General features: G+C 48.0%; 1 protein-coding gene across 5 annotated transcripts in view; it reads left to right on the forward strand.

Moving 5' to 3' along the window:
• Positions 1–21,911, forward strand: part of AIMP1 (aminoacyl tRNA synthetase complex interacting multifunctional protein 1) — a 106,257-nt gene that overhangs the window by 31,399 nt on the left and 52,947 nt on the right. For all 5 annotated transcript variants that reach the window (XM_030190778.1, XM_030190777.1, XM_030190779.1 and 2 more), the window contains exon 4: positions 3,046–3,213. In XM_030190778.1, the coding sequence (XP_030046638.1) occupies positions 3,046–3,213 (168 nt within the window). The remainder of the gene's footprint in view (positions 1–3,045; positions 3,214–21,911) is intronic.

Consider the following 21,911-nt stretch of genomic DNA (forward strand, 5'->3'; position numbering starts at 1 on the left):
TTCTCTACTCAACTTTGGGTCGTAGGACAGTCTATGGAGCTAGGAGAATATAAGAACATCCATACTGGATCAGACCACTGATCCATCTAGCCCAGTCAAGGTCACAAGTACCTGACAGAAAGCCAGTTAGTAGCACCATTCTATGCTACCGATCTTAGGGCAAGCAGTGGCTTTCCCGATGTCCATCTCAGTAGTAGTAGTAGTAACAGACTGTGGACTTTTCCTCCAGGAACGTGTCCAAACCTTTTTTTAAACCCAGATACACTAACCTCCAACTTTCACACAATAGCACCTACAGGTGCAATTCATGGTACACGTATGCCAGGTTGTGAACTTAGTCTGTGGTCCCCTCCTACACTGATGGTTTGGAGAAGGATCACGTCTAAATGGTACCCACGTTGTATCCCTGAAAAGAAAGGGAAGGCTGTCATGCCTCTCCTAGAATTTGGATCTAATAAAATAGCAAACTAGATGACAGCACATAAAATTAATTGACCTATTCAGTATGCGCAGTTCTTGTGGTCAATATGGTAGTAATTCTATAAGTGGGCACCCCCATCGCGAGAAGCACCTTTCTATAACAGCATCTGTGATTTAATACTAGCATAACCTGACATTGGCGCACCTACAATTTACACAACATAATTTCAACTGCAACCCATTGAAAACTAAATGTCCATATAAGTGAAGACTATGTATATGACATAGGCGACTAGGTGTCCTCTCCATATAACTGCCGCCCAGCTAAAACTATATGTATGTAACAATTGTCGAAGACTATATATGTGGCATCTATGTAAAATTATGTATGTGAATATTGTTACCCACCTTGGATAAAAATGTGATAGAAATGTAATAATAATAAGGTGCTCAAGGTTACGTCAGCCATAGACCTAGTGTGATTATAGGCGCCTACATGCAGCAAGGATATGTGTAACTTAGTGTTACGCAAGTGATATGCATAAGTGAAAGCCCTGCCCATGTTGTGCTCATGCTCCACCCACATGTGTGCTCCCCTGCAGTTATGTGTTATAGCACTTATATACACCCTTATAGAATAGCGCTGAGGGCGCTTGCATGCTTATGTGCTATTTTTGCTTAATGTACACACGCAAGTGGTGCATGACTGCAGACACCTAGTTATAGAAGTACTTTTCATGCATCCTACCTGCCAACTGCTTGTAAGATATCGCGCCTTAAGTAACATTTTTATGTCGTCCCCTTTGGTACATTGCATCTGGAGTAGATGGAGCATATTTAATCCAACATCCAGCAGCCACTTGCTCCCCTTGACCCCTGCACCATGTCTTACAACCCAGCCTGCAGCTTTGCTAAAGGGAATGTCTACTAAAATGCGCTACCGACCTGCACGGTAAAAATCTTGTGTTACTGCTTAGCACAGAGTGGGGCGGAAATAAGGCGGGTTATGGGTGAAGAATGCGTGTGGCCAGCAATGACAGACAGTGCATGGTATGTTACTCTATGTTGATTGTTAGGGCTACCAATAATACAGGTGCACTGAACACCAAGTCAAGGGGCGGTGTTCAGTGTACTCACACTACCAGCACCAGGTAGCACAGCTGCTGTAACAAAATAAAAAAGTTGGTTCATGGCACCAAAACCCTGTCCTTCCCAATCCTTCCCCCCCCCCCCCCCCCCCTTGATTCCATACTTCCCTCTAAAGACAGATTGACACACACACACACACTCACTCTCACACACACCCACATTCCCCCTCAATCAACAACCTATCCAAGATGCCCCCACTGGAACGCATAGTGCCCCACCAAAACTACAATTCAACCCTCCCCCCCCCCCCCCCAAGCCACTGAACTCCACTCAGCACTTACTGGGGTATCCCTGATAGTCTAGTGAACAAGGCAGGAGCAATCCCCCCTCCACTACAACTTCATGGCCACCTGGGTTTAAAATGGTGGATATGAATCTCTAACGGCAGTACTGTGAGACTGTCGCTAGGGCTTAGATCTGCCAATTTGAACCCAGGCAGCCTTAGGGCAAGAGCAGAGGGGAATTACTTCAGCCCTATCCACTAGCTTAAGGAGTCTTCAGGAGTGGGGGCATCACACAAGTTCTTTATTGATAAGACCCAACACAGTCCGTGTGTCAGCAAAACAATGCCTGCGTCAGGGGTCTCATAGAAGATAAAATCCTCAAATGTGTAAAAATAATGAATCAAAGAGAAACAGTCGGAGCCTGGAGAAGTGAGAAAAACTGGCGCTATGTAAAAAGGAACAATAAACAAAGCTCTGTAGCAATACAATCCATTAAATTCCAACAGGCCACTGTAGTGGATCTTGTTCCTCCACCTCAGTGATTGATTATTACACTGTAAATCAGATGACATATGATAGGGGGGACACGGGGTTTGTGATTGAAGAGCATGTTTACATTTAACTCGAAAAAATTGCCATACTGTTTCATACCAAATGCCAGTGATGGTCATGTATGTGAGCATCATCTTGTCAAGTGTGCTCCAACTGAAAAAAGGTTGCAAGCCACTGATCTAGTTTGTTTCCAGACAGTGCTAGCCTCCTTTACCTGAAAATCTGAGTTCTACACAGATATTAATGTGCATCTTGAAATTAATGTTCTGTGGTTTCTGACATTGAACCCTAAGAATACTCTAGTTTAACCTACATCATTCCCCTTTTAGTAGTATCAGCTGATAAGTAGAACTACACTGTAACTTGTAAACCACTTAGCTTCTTCTGTGATATAGGTGGTATATCCAAATAGCTGAATCTTGAACCTTTTTAGTTATTAAAGCTGGAACAGAATGAGTGTGCTGTGGAGTTTTAATCCTTTTTTATGGGATAATGAAAAAGGATGGGGCAGGAATACTGTGTATTTTATGTTTTTTTATTGCTGTGAACCACTTTGAACATCATTTTTGGCAAGGAGGTGGTACACAAATTGGAAAGAACTAAACTTATATCAGCTAAAAGCTCAAGGTAATTTTTTTTGTGGTGGTTGTCTGGATATATTGACAAAAATCTTCAGCATATCTTTTTTTCTGTCCGGTAGTGAAGCAGGTTGCCCTTCCAGGTAGTGCTTCAGTACAAGCTAGACCACCTGCTTCTTCTACTACAGCTGTGCAGCAGCCAGAGTCCACCTCAGTCTCTACCCCAGCTCTGAAAGACCAGGCCAAAGGAGGTGAGGAAAAGAAGAAGAAAGACAAAGTGGACAAAAAAGGCAAGTTTTTTTTGAACCTTATGGTTTGGTTTTTTTATAGGTGCGTTTTGATCATATTACCCCTCTCTTGCAGGCTGAACATTGGCTCCCTGTTTCTTTCCAGATGTCCTTTAAGTTGCTTATTTTAGTATTTGAGGTTATACAGTCTGATTTCCCTATTTATGTTTCTCAACTTTTGTTGCCTTATAATCCCTCAAGGACACTTTCCAGCTTATAATCGAAAGAGAAAAACGCCTATATTTCGACCCAAATCGGGAGATGGGCGTTTTTCTCGCAAAGGCGCCCAAATCGGTATAATCGAAAGCCGATTTTGGGCGTTTCCAACTGCACTCCGTCGCGGAAACGAATAAAGTTGACGGGGGCGTGTCGGAGGTGGGACTGGGGCGTGGTTATCAACTGAGGAGAGATGGGCGTCTGTAGCTGATAATCGAAAAAAAAAGGCGTTTTTACCGTGATTTTGGGTCACTTTTTTTGGACCCTTTTTTTTCACGAACAAGTCCCCAAAAGAGTGCCCCAACTGCCCAGATGACCACACTCCCCCAGTGGTCACTAACTCCCTCCCACCAAAAAAAACCCCACTTTAAAAACTTTTTTCCCAGCCTGTATGCCAGCCTCAAATGCCGTACCCACCTCCATGACAGCAGAATGTGTTCGATCCTGTCACAGGCTTTCCCTGGGTCAGATGTGGCTCTCGGGTGCACTAGAGGGTCACATCAGCATTGCATTGTGGTGGGTGTAGGGTATTGGGCTCCGTGATTTCATTAGCTTGTGTTACAGTCTCACGATGTTGGTAGTTGGTAGGCTCTTCTCCCATGGTGCTTTTCCCCCTGCCTACTGGGTCAGAGTGTGCCCTGTTGTGTTTCCTGTTGTAGTCCATGCGGTAGTGGCCATTTTTGTAAGCCAGTTTTAGTTCCCTTTCCTGTGTTAGCCACGTTAGACAACTTAGTTCTTACCTTGAATGTGGCTGAAAGAGGGCATTGTACAGCATTCTGCCAGCTCTGACCTACTGCTAATCTCAGTACCAGGGAGACTTGTTGCCAGTGGGGCACAACCTCTGCAGCTAACTGTGAGTAAACGTGCTTATTCCAATAAAGGACGTTTTCGGAGAGATTAGTCTTCAGGTGTCAACTGGTGTGCCATTGTTATACAGCAGCAACAAGTCCTAGAGGCCTGCATTTATGCAGGTCCCTGGAGCAGTTTTAGTGGGTATCGCAGTGCACTTCAGGCAGGTGGACCCAGGCCCATCCCCCCCCCCCCCCCCCCCACCTGCAACACTTGTGCTGGTAAATGGGAGGCCTCCAAAACCCACTGTACCACATGTAGGTGCCCCCTTCACCCCTAAGAGCTATGGTAGTGTTGTACATTTGTGGGTAGTGGGTTTTGGGGGAGGGGGATTGGGAGCTCAGCACCCGTGGTAAGGGAGCTATGCATGTGGGAGCTTTTTCTGAAGTCCACCGCACTGACCTAGGGTGCCCAGTTGGTGTCCTGGCATATCAGGGGGGCGAGTGTACTACGAATCCTGACCCCTCCCACGACCAAATGGCTCGGATTAGGACGTTTTTGAGCTGAGCGATTTTAGTTTCCATTATCGCTAAAAAAAACAAACGCCCAGCTCAAAAACGTCCATTTTTTCAAAAATACGGTTCGGCCCGCCCCTTCACAGACCCGTTCTTGGAGATAAACGCCCATGGAGATAGGCGTTTGCGTTCGATTATGCCCCTCTTTGCCTCCTTCAGGTTCCTTCTTGTACCTCTGTTCTTCTTTCCTCTATTAGGAATAAAATATTTAGCGTTTAGGGCTCTACTTTATGGAATTCTATCCCACTGGATTTACATTTTGTACATTCCTTGATATCAAGATTAAGCTAAAAATATATTTGTTTCATCAGGCGTTTGGGTCATGGATGCTTTTTGTCATCCGGCTGGGATATGGGTATCCAGTGTGTAGCAGTGTTGGTTCTCTAGGTTTCTTTTTCTTTTCTTGGTGTTCTATCTTATTTTGTATCATTGTAGTTCCATTTCTTTCTTTTCTTTTTAATATATTAATATTATAAACAGCTTTGATATTTTTCTTATGAGTGGTATATTAAGTTTTGAATAAATTCGAAACTTTCAACTTCCTTAGGGGGCTCATTTTCAAAGCACTTAGACTAACAAACTTACATAGAGGCATATTTTCAAAGCACTTTGGGAGGCTAAGTTCCATAGGTTTCTATGGAACTTTGGGAGGCTAAGTGCTTTGAAAATAAGCCTCATAGTAACCTATGTAAGTTTGTAAGTCTAAATGCTTTGAAAATATGCCTCTAAATATATGTCCTAATACTTTTCAAATGAACACTTTTTTTTTAAATCCAGACACTTTTCAAATGAACACTTTTTTAAAAACCTTTTTGTGAATATCCCATCACCCTCATACAGAGATCAAATCATTCATGGCAACACAGTGGAAATCTGGTTAACCCTTCCAGACCAGCTGTGAACATCAACAATAGAACAAGTGTAAAAAAAAGTTCAGAGCAGGTTTTTGTTGTTTTTTGTTTATTTATCAAAGCACACTTCCTTGTGCCTATCATCTTCTATCTTACACTTGAGTCCAACACTCTTTGTCTATCTCATACATACTCACTCACACTTGCTCTTCCCATTGCCCCTCCTTCTAGCACTGATCACCTCCCCAATCGATCTCCTCTCAGACCTCCCCAAAAGCAATTGCCCTCTTCTCTGCCATCTTCCCAAAAAGTTCCTCCTACCTCACATCTCCAAGTGTGAATCATCAGTAGAAGGATGAGAATGACGTTATTGGGAATAAATCAGTGGTACATTAGGATAAAAACTGGGAAAGAAATGTAGTACCATCTTTGTCAGTATACCTGCAGTATTGAACAGTGCTTGGGCTTGCCCATGCTCATAACCATTTGGTGGCTTTGTGTTGAATGGTTACTGCCCCCCTCCCCCCACAAGAAGGAGACTGCAAGTGGTTATATAGATTGTGTACTCTGTCTAAATTGACTGTGACACTGAAAGATGTAAACTTTTGGCAAAAAAAAGTTTGGACACCATTTTTCCAATGCTGTGAAAAGGACTAAAGAGTGATTATCCAGTCAAAGGAGTTCAGGGTTTGGGGTTGTAATTTATGGAATAACAGAAGAGATGGGGGAGGGAGAGAGTGTGTAGGAATATCTAAAATAACATTTTGTCTGTTTGAAGTTGGGATAGTGATGTACTGAAGAAATCACTGTGCACACATGTTGTGCTTGAGTTTGTAAAGGAGGAAGAGAGTGAAGGTACCTGGGCTATGTCCTCTGCCACCTGGCCACCTGAATTGTGGTTTGATATGCACAACATTACAGTGTTTCAAGATTAAAACCACGAGTTGGCTCACTGGGTAATGGAGGAGGGTATAGACCTAGGCAGATTTGGGAGAAGGATTAGGAGAAACCTTTGCTCAGCCCTAATTTCCGAGTAATTCAGTGGAGATCAGGCAGGTTACTGTGAGTACCAGCTTTGGCAGTCCTTGCTGTGGTTGCAGAATCGCATGAGATGGGGGTGCTGAATGTATGTGATCTTTTTTCTTTCTTAAGCTATCTTGATTTCTCTTTACCTCTGTTTATTTATTGGATGGTTATCATCTTCATTTATTTTCCAACCTCAGATTTATTTATTTATTTTTAGGTCATTTATACCCCGCCTTTTGCCGCAGTTTTGCAGCCCCAAAGCGGCTTACAATGAACTCATAAAATAAATTGATTATAAGGAGAAATGGAACGGAGAGAGGAAGGGAATATAAATACAATCTGAAAACAAATTAAAAAGTAGGCAGGGAAAGGAAACCAAAAGAGGAGAAAGGAAAAAGGGAAAAAGTCTGAAATCAGATCTTGACTCGCTGAGTCTCGGTAAGGCAGGCGAAGAGGATAGCGAGCCGAGAGGGTGGCAACAAAAGCCCCACCTCTCCAACGATCCCATCACACGCCATGGCCTGCAGGGCCACTCTCCTTAGTCCCCAGACACCGAAACCGCAGCAGTGATCAGTTGGCAAGAGGGAGGTTGCCGGCAGAGAACAGCTGACCTGCGTCGAGACGGGACTCCTCCGAAACACGAAGATAGCCGTAGAGGAGAAGCAGCGCTGGAAAACAATCTTAGGCGGCGAGGCTCCGGTAGAAATCAGCTGAGATGAGAAGATTACCGACCAACTACAAAGGCGAACGGCGACAAAGGTGGACATCGGAGGGAAGGCCCGCCGTGCAGGGAAGTCAAAGGCCACGCAGACTCAACTGTTGGAGAGGTAGGTGCTGGAGAGCCATCGCAGCAAGAAAGGCAGGCAGGCATTTCTTCCTAGGTTGCAGGGGTGAACACCGAGGACCATCCATAGGTTCTGACTGTTCAGCAGGGAATCAGCTGTGCGGCAGTGGAAGCTGGCAATTTCAGCAGGGATCAGCTGCGAGGAAACAGAGCCAGCGATTTCAGCAAGGGCTGCAGTGGAGAAGTGGAAGCCGGAAAGCTGCCGACAGTAGCCACGGGCCGATCAGGTGGGCCAAGACTCCGTGCAGCCAAGCGCTATTTCATCAACCAGGACGGGTCGGATCGTGGCTTGTCTGTCTTATTTATTTTAATTAATGTTTTCAATAATAATAAATCAGTAACTTACAAAACAAGACCTGCTGGAGGGAAAGATTTTCAAATACTATCAATAGTACCCTCCAACCAAACCAAAAAAAAAAAAAGGCTCCCACACTACAGTATAAAAAATAATAATTGAATAATTTTCCTCGATCCTTTAATAGACTTCAAATACTCAATTCAGTGACTGCTTGAAACAACTCACACATAGCTCCACAATCCTGCAGTGAAAAGGTATATTTTTTTTGAAAAGATGTGTGTGAATATAATGCTTCACATTCATTTGCTCTTATTGCTGTTTCTCCGAGGACAAGCAGGCTGCTTGTTCTCACGACTGGGTGACGTCCGCGGCAGCCCCCACCAACCGGAAATAAGCTTCGCGGGACGGTCGGCACGCAGGGCACGCCCACCGCGCATGCGCGGCCGTCTTCCCGCCCGTGCGCGACCGCTCCCGCCAGTTACTTTTTTTCCGCGACTGAGAGAGTTGTGTTTTCCCCCTCTCTCTCGTTTCAGCCGCCGGATTTTTTCGACCGCGTTTACGCGGATCGTCGCTTTTGGCCTGTTCGGCCTCTTCTTCTTCTTCTTTTCTTTCTAAAAAAAAAAAAAAAAAAAAGAGAATTTTGCGCGTGTGGAGCACGCGCTCCTTCTTTTCCCTCGCTTTCTAGCGGGGACGCCTCGTTGCGGCCTAGTGGCCGCTCGGTCGGTTTCAATTTTCGTGGTGTGATTTTAGCCACCATTGCCGACTTTGACTTCGCCGACGCGATTTTTCCGTCGATGTCCTCGAAGGTCCCGAGTGGATTTAAAAAGTGTGGTCGCTGCGGCCGGCCGATCTCGCAGACCGACACCCACGCTTGGTGCCTCCAGTGCCTCGGGCCGGAGCACAATCTCAAGTCGTGCGTTTTGTGTCTCGGTCTCCGGAAACGGACTCAGGTTGCGAGGCAAGTTCTGCGGGACCGTCTTTTTGGAACTTGCGCCGGCCCCTCGACGTCGACCTCGACGGCATCGGTATCGAAAACCGGTTCTTCGGTACCGGTATCGATGCCCGAGACATCGGCACCGATGGCAGCGACCCCAGGAGAACAGGTCCCGTCGGCCCGCCGGTCCGCCGGCGAGAGTGGGGTAGAGAGACCGCGTGGGCAGTCGGCCCCGGTCACTCCCTCAACTCGTGAGCCACGGGACCGAACCCTGTCGGACCCGGTACCCCGAGACCGAGGGGGATCGACCTCCTCCTCCTCCATGCCCTCCGGCACCGGTGACGTGCACCGGAAAAAAGACAAGAAGCGCCGTCACCGGGAGCCCTCGGTGCACCCTGAAGAGGAGTCGACGCCGAAGCGTCATCGCAGAGAGGAGAGATCTCCGTCGGTGGTGGAGGTACCGACGCGTCGGGGTTCCGGCACCTCGGTGCCGTCTCCTGGCCCCCAGCAGCTTCTGGCACCGACACCCTTACCGGCCCCACCGCCTTTCCCGGCAGCGGGCCTGGACGAGTGCCTCAGAGCCATCCTTCCGGGGATCCTGGAAGGGCTGATGCGCCAGGCTGTGCCGGCGCCGGGGGTGCTTGCGCCCTCGGCGCCGATGACTGTGGCGCCGGCGAGCTCTAGCCCGGCGCCGGGGCAGTCGACACCGCCGCCGCTTGCGGTGCCGGTCTCGACAGCCACGCAGGTGGAGTCCCCGTCGACGTCGATGGAGGGAGCTCCGTCCCCGCCGGCGCGGGAGTCCACCGCTCGACGACACCGAGACCTCGGTGCCTCGACGTCGAGCCGGGCCCGGTACCGGACTCAGCTACATGAGCTAATGTCCGATACCGAGGACGAGGACTCGTGGGGGGAAGAGGAGGACCCGAGATATTTCTCCTCCGAGGAGTCTACAGGCCTTCCCTCGGACCCCACGCCGTCACCGGAGAGGAAGCTCTCACCTCCTGAGAGTCTCTCCTTTGCCTCCTTTGTGCGGGATATGTCTATAAGCATTCCCTTTCCCGTGGTCTCTGTGGAAGAGCCGAGGGCCGAGATGCTCGAGGTCCTCGACTATCCATCACCACCTAGAGAGTCCTCCACGGTACCGCTGCACAATGTCCTGAAGGAGACGCTGCTCCGGAACTGGGTGCGACCACTAACTAATCCCACCATTCCCAAGAAAGCAGAGTCCCAGTACAGGATCCACTCTGACCCAGAGCTCATGCGGCCCCAGTTGCCCCATGACTCAGCGGTCGTGGATTCTGCTCTCAAGAGGGCACGGAGTTCGAGGGATACCGCCTCGGCGCCCCCGGGGCGGGAGTCTCGCACTCTGGACTCATTTGGGAGGAAGGCCTACCAATCCTCCATGCTCGTGACCCGCATCCAATCTTACCTGCTCTATATGAGCATCCACATGCGGACCAATGTGCAACAGCTGGCGGACCTGGTCGATAAGGTCCCGCCGGAGCAGTCCAGGCCTTATCAGGAGGTGGTCAGGCAGCTGAAGGCGTGCAGAAAGTTCCTGTCCAGGGGGATTTTTGACACCTGTGACGTGGCATCTCGTGCTGCGGCCCAAGGTATAGTGATGCGCAGGCTCTCATGGCTGCGTGCCTCTGACCTGGACAACCGCACCCAGCAGAGACTGGCTGACGTCCCTTGCCGGGGGGATAACATTTTCGGTGAGAAGGTCGAGCAGATGGTGGACCAACTGCATCAGCGGGAAACCGCTCTCGACAAGCTCTCCCACCGGGCGCCTTCAGCACCCGCCCCCACGGGTGGGCGTTTTTCCCGGGCACAGCAGGCTGCACCCTATTCTTTTGCAAAGCGTAGGTACAACCAGCCGGCCCGAAGGCCTCGTCAGGCACAGGGACAGCCCCAGCGCGCTCGTTCTCGTCAACAGCGTGCGCCTAAGCAGCCCCCTGCGCCTCCACAGCAAAAGCCGGGGACGGGCTTTTGACTGGATCCACGGGAACATAGCCGCCCTACAAGTGTCCGTACCGGACGATCTGCCGGTCGGAGGGAGGTTAAAATTTTTTCACCAAAGGTGGCCTCTCATAACCTCCGACCAGTGGGTTCTCCAAATAGTGCGGTGCGGATACGCCCTGAATTTGGCATCCCTGCCTCAAATTGTCCTCCGGGAGCTCAGTCTTTCAGCTCCCATCACAAGCAGGTACTTGCAGAGGAACTCTCCGCCCTTCTCAGCGCCAATGCGGTCGAGCCCGTACCACCCGGGCAGGAAGGGCAGGGATTCTATTCCAGGTACTTCCTTGTGGAAAAGAAAACAGGGGGGATGCGTCCCATCCTAGACCTGAGAGGCCTGAACAAATTCCTGGTCAAAGAAAAGTTCAGGATGCTTTCCTTGGGCACCCTTCTGCCAATGATTCAGAAAAACGATTGGCTATGTTCCCTGGATTTAAAGGACGCATACACTCACATCCCGATACTGCCAGCTCACAGGCAGTATCTCAGATTCCGACTGGGCGCACGGCACTTTCAGTATTGTGTGCTGCCCTTTGGGCTCGCCTCTGCCCCACGAGTGTTTACCAAGTGCCTCGTGGTGGTAGCGGCCTATCTACGCAAGCTGGGAGTGCACGTGTTCCCATATCTCGACGATTGGCTGGTCAAGAACACCTCGGAGGCAGGAGCCCTCCGGTCCATGCAGTGCACTATCCAACTTCTGGAGCTGCTGGGGTTTGTGATAAATTACCCAAAGTCCCATCTCCAGCCAACTCAGTCTCTGGAATTCATAGGAGCGCTGCTGAATTCCCAGACAGCTCAGGCCTACCTTCCCGAAGCGAGGGCCACCAATCTTTTGACCCTGGCTTCGCAGACCAGAGCGTCTCAGCAGATCACAGCTCGGCAGATGTTGAGACTTCTGGGTCATATGGCCTCCACAGTTCATGTGACTCCCATGGCTCGTCTTCACATGAGATCTGCTCAATGGACCCTAGCTTCCCAGTGGTTCCAGGCCACCGGGAATCTAGGAGATGTCATCCGCCTCTCCACCAGTTGCCGCACTTCACTGCTCTGGTGGACCATCCGGACCAATTTGATCCTGGGACGCCCATTCCAAATTCCGCAGCCCACGAAAGTGCTGACGACGGATGCATCTCGCCTGGGGTGGGGAGCCCATGTCGATGGGCTCCACACTCAGGGTCTGTGGTCCCTCCAGGAAAAGGATCTGCAGATCAACCTCCTGGAGCTCCGAGCGATCTGGAACGCACTGAAGGCTTTCAGAGATCGGCTGTCCTGTCAAATTATCCAAATTCGGACAGACAATCAGGTTGCAATGTATTACGTCAACAAGCAGGGGGGCACCGGATCTCGCCCCCTGTGCCAGGAGGCCGTCGGGATGTGGCGTTGGGCGTGTCGGTTCGGCATGCTCCTCCAAGCCACGTACCTGGCAGGCGTAAACAACAGTCTGGCCGACAGACTGAGCAGAGTCATGCAACCGCACGAGTGGTCGCTCCATGCCAGAGTGGTACGCAAGATCTTCCGAGCGTGGGGCACCCCCTCGGTGGACCTTTTCGCCTCTCAGACCAACCACAAGCTGCCTCTGTTCTGTTCCAGACTTCAGGCACACGGCAGGCTAGCGTCGGATGCCTTTCTCCTCCATTGGGGGACCGGCCTCCTGTATGCTTATCCTCCCATACCTTTGGTGGGGAAGACCTTACTGAAGCTCAAGCAAGACCGCGGCACCATGATTCTGATCGCGCCCTTTTGGCCCCGTCAGATCTGGTTCCCTCTTCTTCTGGAGTTGTCCTCCGAAGAACCGTGGAGATTGGAGTGTTTTCCGACTCTCATTTCGCAGAACGACGGAGCGTTGCTGCACCCCAACCTTCAGTCTCTGGCTCTCACGGCCTGGATGTTGAGGGCGTAGACTTCACTGCGTTGGGTCTGTCTGAGGGTGTCTCCCGGGTCTTGCTTGCCTCTAGGAAGGATTCCACTAAAAAGAGTTACTTTTTCAAGTGGAGGAGGTTTGTCGTGTGGTGTGAGAGCATGGCCCTAGAACCTCGTTCTTGCCCTGCACAGAACCTGCTTGAATACCTTCTGCACTTATCAGAGTCTGGCCTCAAGACCAACTCAGTAAGGAATCACCTTAGTGCGATTAGTGCTTACCATTATCGTGTGGAAGGAAAAGCCATCTCTGGAGAGCCTTTAGTCGTTCGATTCATGAGAGGCTTGCTTTTGTCAAAGCCCCCTATCAAGCCTCCTGTTGTGTCATGGGATCTCAACGTCGTCCTCACCCAGCTGATGAAACCTCCTTTTGAGCCACTGAATACCTGCCATCTGAAGTACTTGACCTGGAAGGTCATTTTCTTGGTGGCAGTTACTTCAGCTCGTAGGGTCAGTGAGCTTCAAGCCCTAGTAGCTCATGCTCCATATACCAAATTTCATCACAACAGAGTAGTGCTCCGCACCCACCCAAAGTTCCTGCCGAAGGTGGTGTCGGAGTTCCATCTTAACCAGTCAATTGTCTTGCCAACATTCTTCCCCAGGCCGCATACCCGCCCTGCTGAACGTCAGTTGCACACATTGGACTGCAAGAGAGCATTGGCCTTCTACTTGGAGCGGACACAGCCCAACAGACAGTCCGCCCAATTGTTTGTTTCTTTCGACCCTAACAGGCTAGGGGTCGCTGTCGGGAAACGCACCATCTCTAATTGGCTAGCAGATTGCATTTCCTTCACTTACGCCCAGGCTGGGCTGACTCTTGAGGGTCATGTCACGGCTCATAGTGTCAGAGCCATGGCAGCGTCAGTGGCCCACTTGAAGTCAGCCACTATTGAAGAGATCTGCAAGGCTGCGACGTGGTCATCTGTCCACACATTCACATCTCATTACTGCCTCCAGCAGGATACCCGACGCGACAGTCGGTTCGGGCAGTCGGTGCTGCAGAATCTGTTTGGGGTGTAAATCCAACTCCACCCTCCAGGACCCGAATTTATTCTGGTCAGGCTGCACTCGCAGTTAGTTGTTCTTCGTAGGTCAATTTCTGTTATACCCTCGCCGTTGCGAGGTTCAATTGACCTGGGTTCTTGTTTTGAGTGAGCCTGAGAGCTAGGGATACCCCAGTCGTGAGAACAAGCAGCCTGCTTGTCCTCGGAGAAAGGGTATGATACATACCTGTAGCAGTTGTTCTCCGAGGACAGCAGGCTGATTGTTCTCACCTTCCCTCCCTCCTCCCCTTTGGAGTTGTGTGTTTCATATTTTTTGCTAGTCATTCAACTGGCGGGAGCGGTCGCGCACGGGCGGGAAGACGGCCGCGCATGCGCGGTGGGCGTGCCCTGCGTGCCGACCGTCCCGCGAAGCTTATTTCCGGTTGGTGGGGGCTGCCGCGGACGTCACCCAGTCGTGAGAACAATCAGCCTGCTGTCCTCGGAGAACAACTGCTACAGGTATGTATCATACCCTTTCTTATCTGCAGCCAAAAGCTAAAGAGTCATCCTCATCCCACTTCAGCATCCCAGTTGTATACCATGAAACCAGATTTTGTGGAAGGTCAAGGACAGCAGTATTATTAAAATGATTCTTGTACACAGCATATTCATGTAGTTAACATATTCATAATATGTGACTAAGAGGCATATTTTCAAAGCACTTTGGGAGGCTAAGTTCCATAGGTTTCTATGGAACTTTGGGAGGCTAAGTGCTTTGAAAATGAGCCTCATAGTGTGTAGTTGCCTATTCCTCAAAATGTTCATTTGGCTTTTGTTTTCAACCTCAGTAGTTGCTTCCCCAGGCCGCATACCCGCCCTGCTGAACGTCAGTTGCACACATTGGACTGCAAGAGAGCATTGGCCTTCTACTTGGAGCGGACACAGCCCAACAGACAGTCCGCCCAATTGTTTGTTTCTTTCGACCCTAACAGGCTAGGGGTCGCTGTCGGGAAACGCACCATCTCTAATTGGCTAGCAGATTGCATTTCCTTCACTTACGCCCAGGCTGGGCTGACTCTTGAGGGTCATGTCACGGCTCATAGTGTCAGAGCCATGGCAGCGTCAGTGGCCCACTTGAAGTCAGCCACTATTGAAGAGATCTGCAAGGCTGCGACGTGGTCATCTGTCCACACATTCACATCTCATTACTGCCTCCAGCAGGATACCCGACGCGACAGTCGGTTCGGGCAGTCGGTGCTGCAGAATCTGTTTGGGGTGTAAATCCAACTCCACCCTCCAGGACCCGAATTTATTCTGGTCAGGCTGCACTCGCAGTTAGTTGTTCTTCGTAGGTCAATTTCTGTTATACCCTCGCCGTTGCGAGGTTCAATTGACCTGGGTTCTTGTTTTGAGTGAGCCTGAGAGCTAGGGATACCCCAGTCGTGAGAACAAGCAGCCTGCTTGTCCTCGGAGAAAGGGTATGATACATACCTGTAGCAGTTGTTCTCCGAGGACAGCAGGCTGATTGTTCTCACCTTCCCTCCCTCCTCCCCTTTGGAGTTGTGTGTTTCATATTTTTTGCTAGTCATTCAACTGGCGGGAGCGGTCGCGCACGGGCGGGAAGACGGCCGCGCATGCGCGGTGGGCGTGCCCTGCGTGCCGACCGTCCCGCGAAGCTTATTTCCGGTTGGTGGGGGCTGCCGCGGACGTCACCCAGTCGTGAGAACAATCAGCCTGCTGTCCTCGGAGAACAACTGCTACAGGTATGTATCATACCCTTTCTTATCTGCAGCCAAAAGCTAAAGAGTCATCCTCATCCCACTTCAGCATCCCAGTTGTATACCATGAAACCAGATTTTGTGGAAGGTCAAGGACAGCAGTATTATTAAAATGATTCTTGTACACAGCATATTCATGTAGTTAACATATTCATAATATGTGACTAAGAGGCATATTTTCAAAGCACTTTGGGAGGCTAAGTTCCATAGGTTTCTATGGAACTTTGGGAGGCTAAGTGCTTTGAAAATGAGCCTCATAGTGTGTAGTTGCCTATTCCTCAAAATGTTCATTTGGCTTTTGTTTTCAACCTCAGTAGTTGCTTCCCAACTTAAACCTGAAACTTGGGGCCCAATACTTGTTTTGGGAGGAGGAGGGGTTTCAGTTTTAAATCTTTGTTCATTTTATAGTGTTCATACACCAAAGGAAGACTGAAAGGTTTTGGTCCTTTATGACAAAACACTAGAATAACTTTGGAGGAGGGGTTTCAGTTTTAAATCTTTGTTCATTTTATAGTGTTCATACACCAAAGGAAGACTGAAAGGTTTTGGTCCTTTATGACAAAACACTAGAATAACTCTGGAACATCTGACTATATGTTGGGCGAATGGAATAATAATGCTGACAGAGCTTTAGATCAGCTTCCTGTAGAGAAGACAGAGAAAAATTCTCGGATTAAAAAGTCTCCTTGGTATACAGACGTATTAAGAGAATTTAGATCTTGTAGATGATTAGAGAGAGCTTGGAGGAAAATTGCTCATCCGCAAATAAAGGAGATTTGGAGGGCAGTGATTAAATTGTATAAACTAGCTGTTAATGAGGCAAAAAACTTTATTTAAGATCTTTAAAACGTTGACGGGTTCTACTTCAGTAACTCAATTATCAGAGGAATTGCAGCCCTCAATGGAAGAGCAGGCTAATTATTTTGGAGAAAAGATAAATAAAACAAGGTCTGTATTATTAGTATCTAGATTTGATTTTACTAAGGGGTTGCAAAAGGCAGGAGAGGAATATAAAAATGATATTGTAGTTCGCATCTGGTCCAGTTTTGATAAACTTCAAGTATGTGAGGTGAACTCAGTTGAAAAAGATGGTTGTCAAATTTTGGGCCCTGTTTACTAAAGCATGTTATAGGCACATTAGCATTTTTAATGCTCGTTAACCGTGTACGTGCCTACAATATCTCTATAGGCGCCTACATGTTTAGCTCGTGCACTAATTGTAGGCACGTTAAAAATGCTAACGCGTGCCCTTTGTAGATCATTGCCCTGCTCATTTATTGGGTAGTATCCTAGATGAAATGATTGAATGATTAACTTTGAGGGGCATAATCGAACGGCGCTGACCATCTATATGGCCAGCGCCGCAAACCGCGGTCCCAAACCGTATTATCAAAAAAGATAGCCGGTCACCTTTCGTTTCGATAATACGGTTGGGGCCGCCCAAATGTCAGAGATGGCCGGGTTTGAGATTGCTGGCATTGGTTTTCGCCCATAATGGAAACCGAGGCTGGCCATCTCAAACCCGGCCAAATCCAAAGCATTTGGTCATGGGAGGGGCCAGCATATGTAGTTCACTGGTCCCCCCTGACATGCCAAGACACCAACCGGGCACCCTAGGGGGCACTGCAGTGGACTTCAAAAATTGCTCCCAGATGCATACCTCCCTTACCTTGGTTGCTGAGCCCCCCAAATCCGCCCCAAAACCCATTCCCCACAATTGTACACCATTACCATAGCCCTTAGTGGTGAAGGGGGGCACCTACATGTGGGTATAGTGGGTTTGGGGGGGGGGGTTGGAGGGCTCCCATTTACCACCACAAGTGTAACAGGTAGGGGGGGATGGGCCTGGGTCCACCTGCCTGAAGTGCACTGCACCCACAAAAAACTGCTCCAGGTACCTGCATACTGCTGTCAGGGAGCTGGGTATGACATTTGAGGCTGGCAAAAAAATATATATTTTTTTTTGGGGTGTGGGGGGGTGGGAGGGGGTTGGTTGCCACTGGGGGAGTAAGGAGAGGTCATCCCCGATTCCCTCTGGTGGTCATCTGGTCAGTTGGGGCACCTTTTTGAAGCTTGGTCCTGAAAAAAAAGGACCAAGTGAAGCCGGAGAAATGCTCGTCAAGACCGGCTTTCTTTTTTTCATTATCGGGCGAAGCCGGCCATCTCAAAGCACACCCCCATCCCGCCTTCGCTACCCTACCGAAACGCCCCCTTGAAGTTTGGCCGGCTCCGCAATGGAAAGCAGTTGGCGCCGCCCAAAATTGGCTTTCGATTATACCGATTTCGCCGGCTTCAGGAGATCGCCGGCCATCTCCCAGTTTGTGTCGGAAGATGGCCGGCGACCTCCTTCAAAAATAAGCTGGTTTATTAGTGAACAAATTGCTTAGTGAGGGCCATTTGCCTTTAGAGATAGGGAAAATAATATTGACAGCAATATCAAAATCTGCAGATGCTGACTTGTCTGACGTAGCTAATTTTCATCCTGTGGCAAGAATACCATGGCCAGCCAAATTAACGATATCTATAGTGGCATCTCAAACAATGTCTTTTCTAGATTTGCATCAAGGTCTTCATAGTTCTCAGGTTTTAGACCCATGCACAGTACAGAATCTTTACTCATTACAATGGTACTAAAGTTAAGAAAATGTTAAGCCAAAATATTCCATCGGTATTGTTACAATTTGATGTGTCTGGTGCTGTTAACACTGTGGATCATGCTTTGCTGCTGAATAAGTTGATAGAGCTTAGATATAATGGAATAGTTTTGAACTGAGTAGGGGAATCTATATATATAAAACTCACCCTCAACGTTCTATTGTCTGCTGACGTCACTGAAGCCAAGGTTCGTATGTTCGAAGCTCTGAAGCCACGAAAATCACAGTCTCTGGGCCCCGCCCTCGCGCCAAACGTTATGACGTTGAGGGCGGAGCACATTCTCGCCTCCAACGATCTACTCAGGCCACAAACTCCGGATTTCCACACTGCAGCTCTGCTCCGCCCTCACGTCAAAACGCGATGACATCGAGGGCGGGGCACGAAAACCGCCACCCACACAGAGCTACAACGGAAACAACAGCGGTGCACGCCACGAACCAGGTAAAACCGCTACGAGCCATGCAGCCATGAAACCCTTGCTAGCACCCGTTTCATTGCTCTCAGAAACGGGCCTTTGTTTACTAGTTTCTTAATAATAGGCAGTAAGAAGAGTGGGAGTGGAGGAGTGGCCTAGTGGTTAGAGTGGTGGACTTTGGACCTGGGGAACTGGGTTCGATTCCCACTGCAGGCACAGGCAGCTCCTTGTGACTCTGGGCAAGTCACTTAACCCTCCATTGCCCCATGTAAGCCGCATTGAGCCTGCCATGAGTGGGAAAGCGCGGGGTACAAATGTAATAAAAATAGTTGGAGTCCTACATATGGTGTTCTGCTGGTTTCACCTCTATCACCTGTACAGTTTAATGTTTTTATGAGTTCATGGGGACTTTTCTAAAGTCTTCCATGTACTGTGTTACATTATATTTGGATGATATTTTTATTCTTTTGCCATTTAATGCCTGCTAATAGTGATATAGAGATTGCAATTTCAGAATGTATAGGAAAGACTCATGCTTGGGCATTGCAAAATCTGTTAAAACTAAACACGACTAAAACTAAACTGCTCTATGTTTGTACTTCCCTAGTTGCTGTTCCAAAAAATGTTATTCTTGAGACAGGGGAGTGTTTGACTCTGGACACTTTATCTAGGGTTTTAGGGCCTCTTTTACAAAACCGCACTACCGCCACCGCATAGCCATGTTTGGGGGCTTTTTACCCGCTGCGGTAAAAAGGGCCCTGGCACGTGGGAAAAACATCTCCTGCCGCTAGCGCAGGGCCCTTTTTCCCGCAGCTTGGTAAAAGGACCCCTCAGTAAGGCAGGATCAGATTCATTCTAGTGGCTAGTATTTTAGCCAGCAACAACACCAGATTTAATAAGGATATTAGTCGATATGAGCTGCAATGGGTGAGATTTTTTTTCCTGACTTTGGAAGCACTGTTATCCCTGCTTCTAACATGGATGTAGGTAAGGGAGCCCCCTTTAAGATGGAATTAAATGTTTGAGGCCAAATTGGAGCTATAACATTTGAGAATTTCTTATCAAGTTTTTTGGATAGTCCGTCGAACCCTGGTGATTTTTCCGAGTTTCAGAGTTGAAAGAGCTTCCTTAATTGGATTTGATTTAAATATGCTTCAGGCTCCTGAGGGGTAGCTTGTACTTCTGAAGTATACAATTTTTTATAACAAATAAAGTGATGTGGTAGCGTGTTAGTCCACTTTTAAAGGTAATAAGTAGAAATAAAATAAAACGTAGAAAAGAACATAAGATGATACCTTTTTTGTTGGATTAAATTAATACATTTTTTGATTAGCTTTCGAAGGTAAACCTTCTTCTTCAGATCAGAAATAAACAAATACTGATAAATAACAGTATATATAAGTAAAATATCAAAGCATTTCAATGACAGTCTTCACAGGAAGTGGGTGGGGTGGGTAAGGTGTGAAACATAGGAGCTGGGTGGATGAGAGACAGGGAGATATGCATTAGATAAGAAGGCGACAAAACAGTAGAATTTTATAACAGGAAAGAAGGCATTTTCTCAATTGATCTGACTCTGTAGCATAATATCCTTCCAGTTCTGATAGTTATTTGAGTTTGCCCTTGTTTAGCTTTAACCTGCTTTACTACCAGCTTGCTGGCTTTGTTGCCATCTTCAAAATATTTCTGATTTATGATATCTAAATTCATGTTGTACTTTCCCAGTCCACAGTTTTTGCAACTGATCTCTGTTTTGACAGTTTGGTTTGCATCTGCTTAGTCGGTTGTCTAAACAATTCTTGTTCACATTGTTCTATTTTTTGCTGCCACTGCTTATCCTGCAGATCATGTTATCTGTGCAGTCTGCTGGCCCTTTTAATAAGGTGCCCTGTAATGAAAGCTTTAATTTCATCCGAGATCATGCTCAAAGATGTGTCCTCAATACTATTTTTAGAAATGTATTCTGGTATCAATTAAAATAAGTGTACAAATACTTTTTTCCTCCAGAATACTTTCATTGAGTCTCCAGAACTGTCATTTTTTTATCCAGTTTTTCCCATTTTACAAGTGAGCCATACTGGAGCATGGTCAAGACCGCATTATAGATTCAATTACCAAGCAGGACACGCAGGGTAATAATATTTTATCACAGAATAAATAGTTGATGCGAGAGTGGTGTTTTTAACGGGCTGAATAGAATGTATATTGATGAATTTTGCAGTTAAGTTCCCTCCATACATCCACTAGACCCAACCTTTTCAAAAAGGACTTAAGAGCTATTCAATCCATTCTGTGATGATGTGCCTAGGAATTGTTGTTGTCCATTGTCTACCCCCAGCTGTAATGAACAGTTTTCCAAGTAAAATCCCTTCTGTTTCTCATTACACTGACACAATATTGTATAGGCAAACTTATATATCAGCATGAATGGCAGCAAAGCATAGGGTCAGCTATAGTTTTCTTCACCTGGACTTGAGCTTTCTTTTCAATCACTATCCCTACACCTCTCACTTTATTTGAGTGAGAGCTAATATGCAAACTGTTGAGAGCTAATATGCAAACTGTTGAGCGCACATTAGTCTCTCAGCTCTTCTCTTCAATTGCACTAAACAGGTTGTTGCTGAGGGTCTCTTAACTTTTGTAATAAGACATTGACTCTTAAATGGGGAATTCAGGCCGAGTGTCACTATCTGAAACTCCACCATTACAATATTATTAAATAAGCACTTTATAGTCTGGAACATTTCTTACCAACATAAGGTACCCAATCAGGCTTATTTTCGCAAGAAAAGGGCGCCCATCTTTCGACACAAATCGGGAGATGGCATCCTTCTTTCAGGGTCGCCCAAATCGGCATAATCGAAAGCTGATTTTGGCCGTCCCCAACTGCTTCCCGTCATGGGGACGACCAAAGTTTCAGGGGGCATGTCGGAGGCGAAGCAAAGGCGGGACTGGGGCGTGCCTAACAGATGGGCGTCCTTGAGCGATAATGGAAAAAAGAAGGGCGTCCCTGATGAGCACTTGGGCGACTTTACTTGGTCCATTTTTTCTTATGACCAAGCTTCAAAAAGGTGCCCGAACTGACCAGATGACCACCGGAGGGAATCGGGGATGAGCTCCCCTTACTCCCCCAGTGGTCACTAACCCCCTCCCACCCTGAAAAAACAACTTTAAAAACTTTTTTTGACAGCCTGAAATGTCATACTCTGGTCCATCACAGCAGTATGCAGGACCCTGGGGGGGGAGGTATGTGTGTGTGTCAGCGGAGGCATAGCGAAGACGTAGACTTCCTTCTTTCAAACATTTTGGACGTCCTGAACTGCCCCCATCCCCAGGGACGGCTAAATTTGAAGGGAGTGGAGTGGAGGAGTGGCCTAGTGGTTAGAGCACTGGTCTTGCAATCC

Source organism: Microcaecilia unicolor, chromosome 2, assembly GCF_901765095.1.
Source record: "Microcaecilia unicolor chromosome 2, aMicUni1.1, whole genome shotgun sequence".
NCBI classification, from domain to species: domain Eukaryota; kingdom Metazoa; phylum Chordata; class Amphibia; order Gymnophiona; family Siphonopidae; genus Microcaecilia; species Microcaecilia unicolor.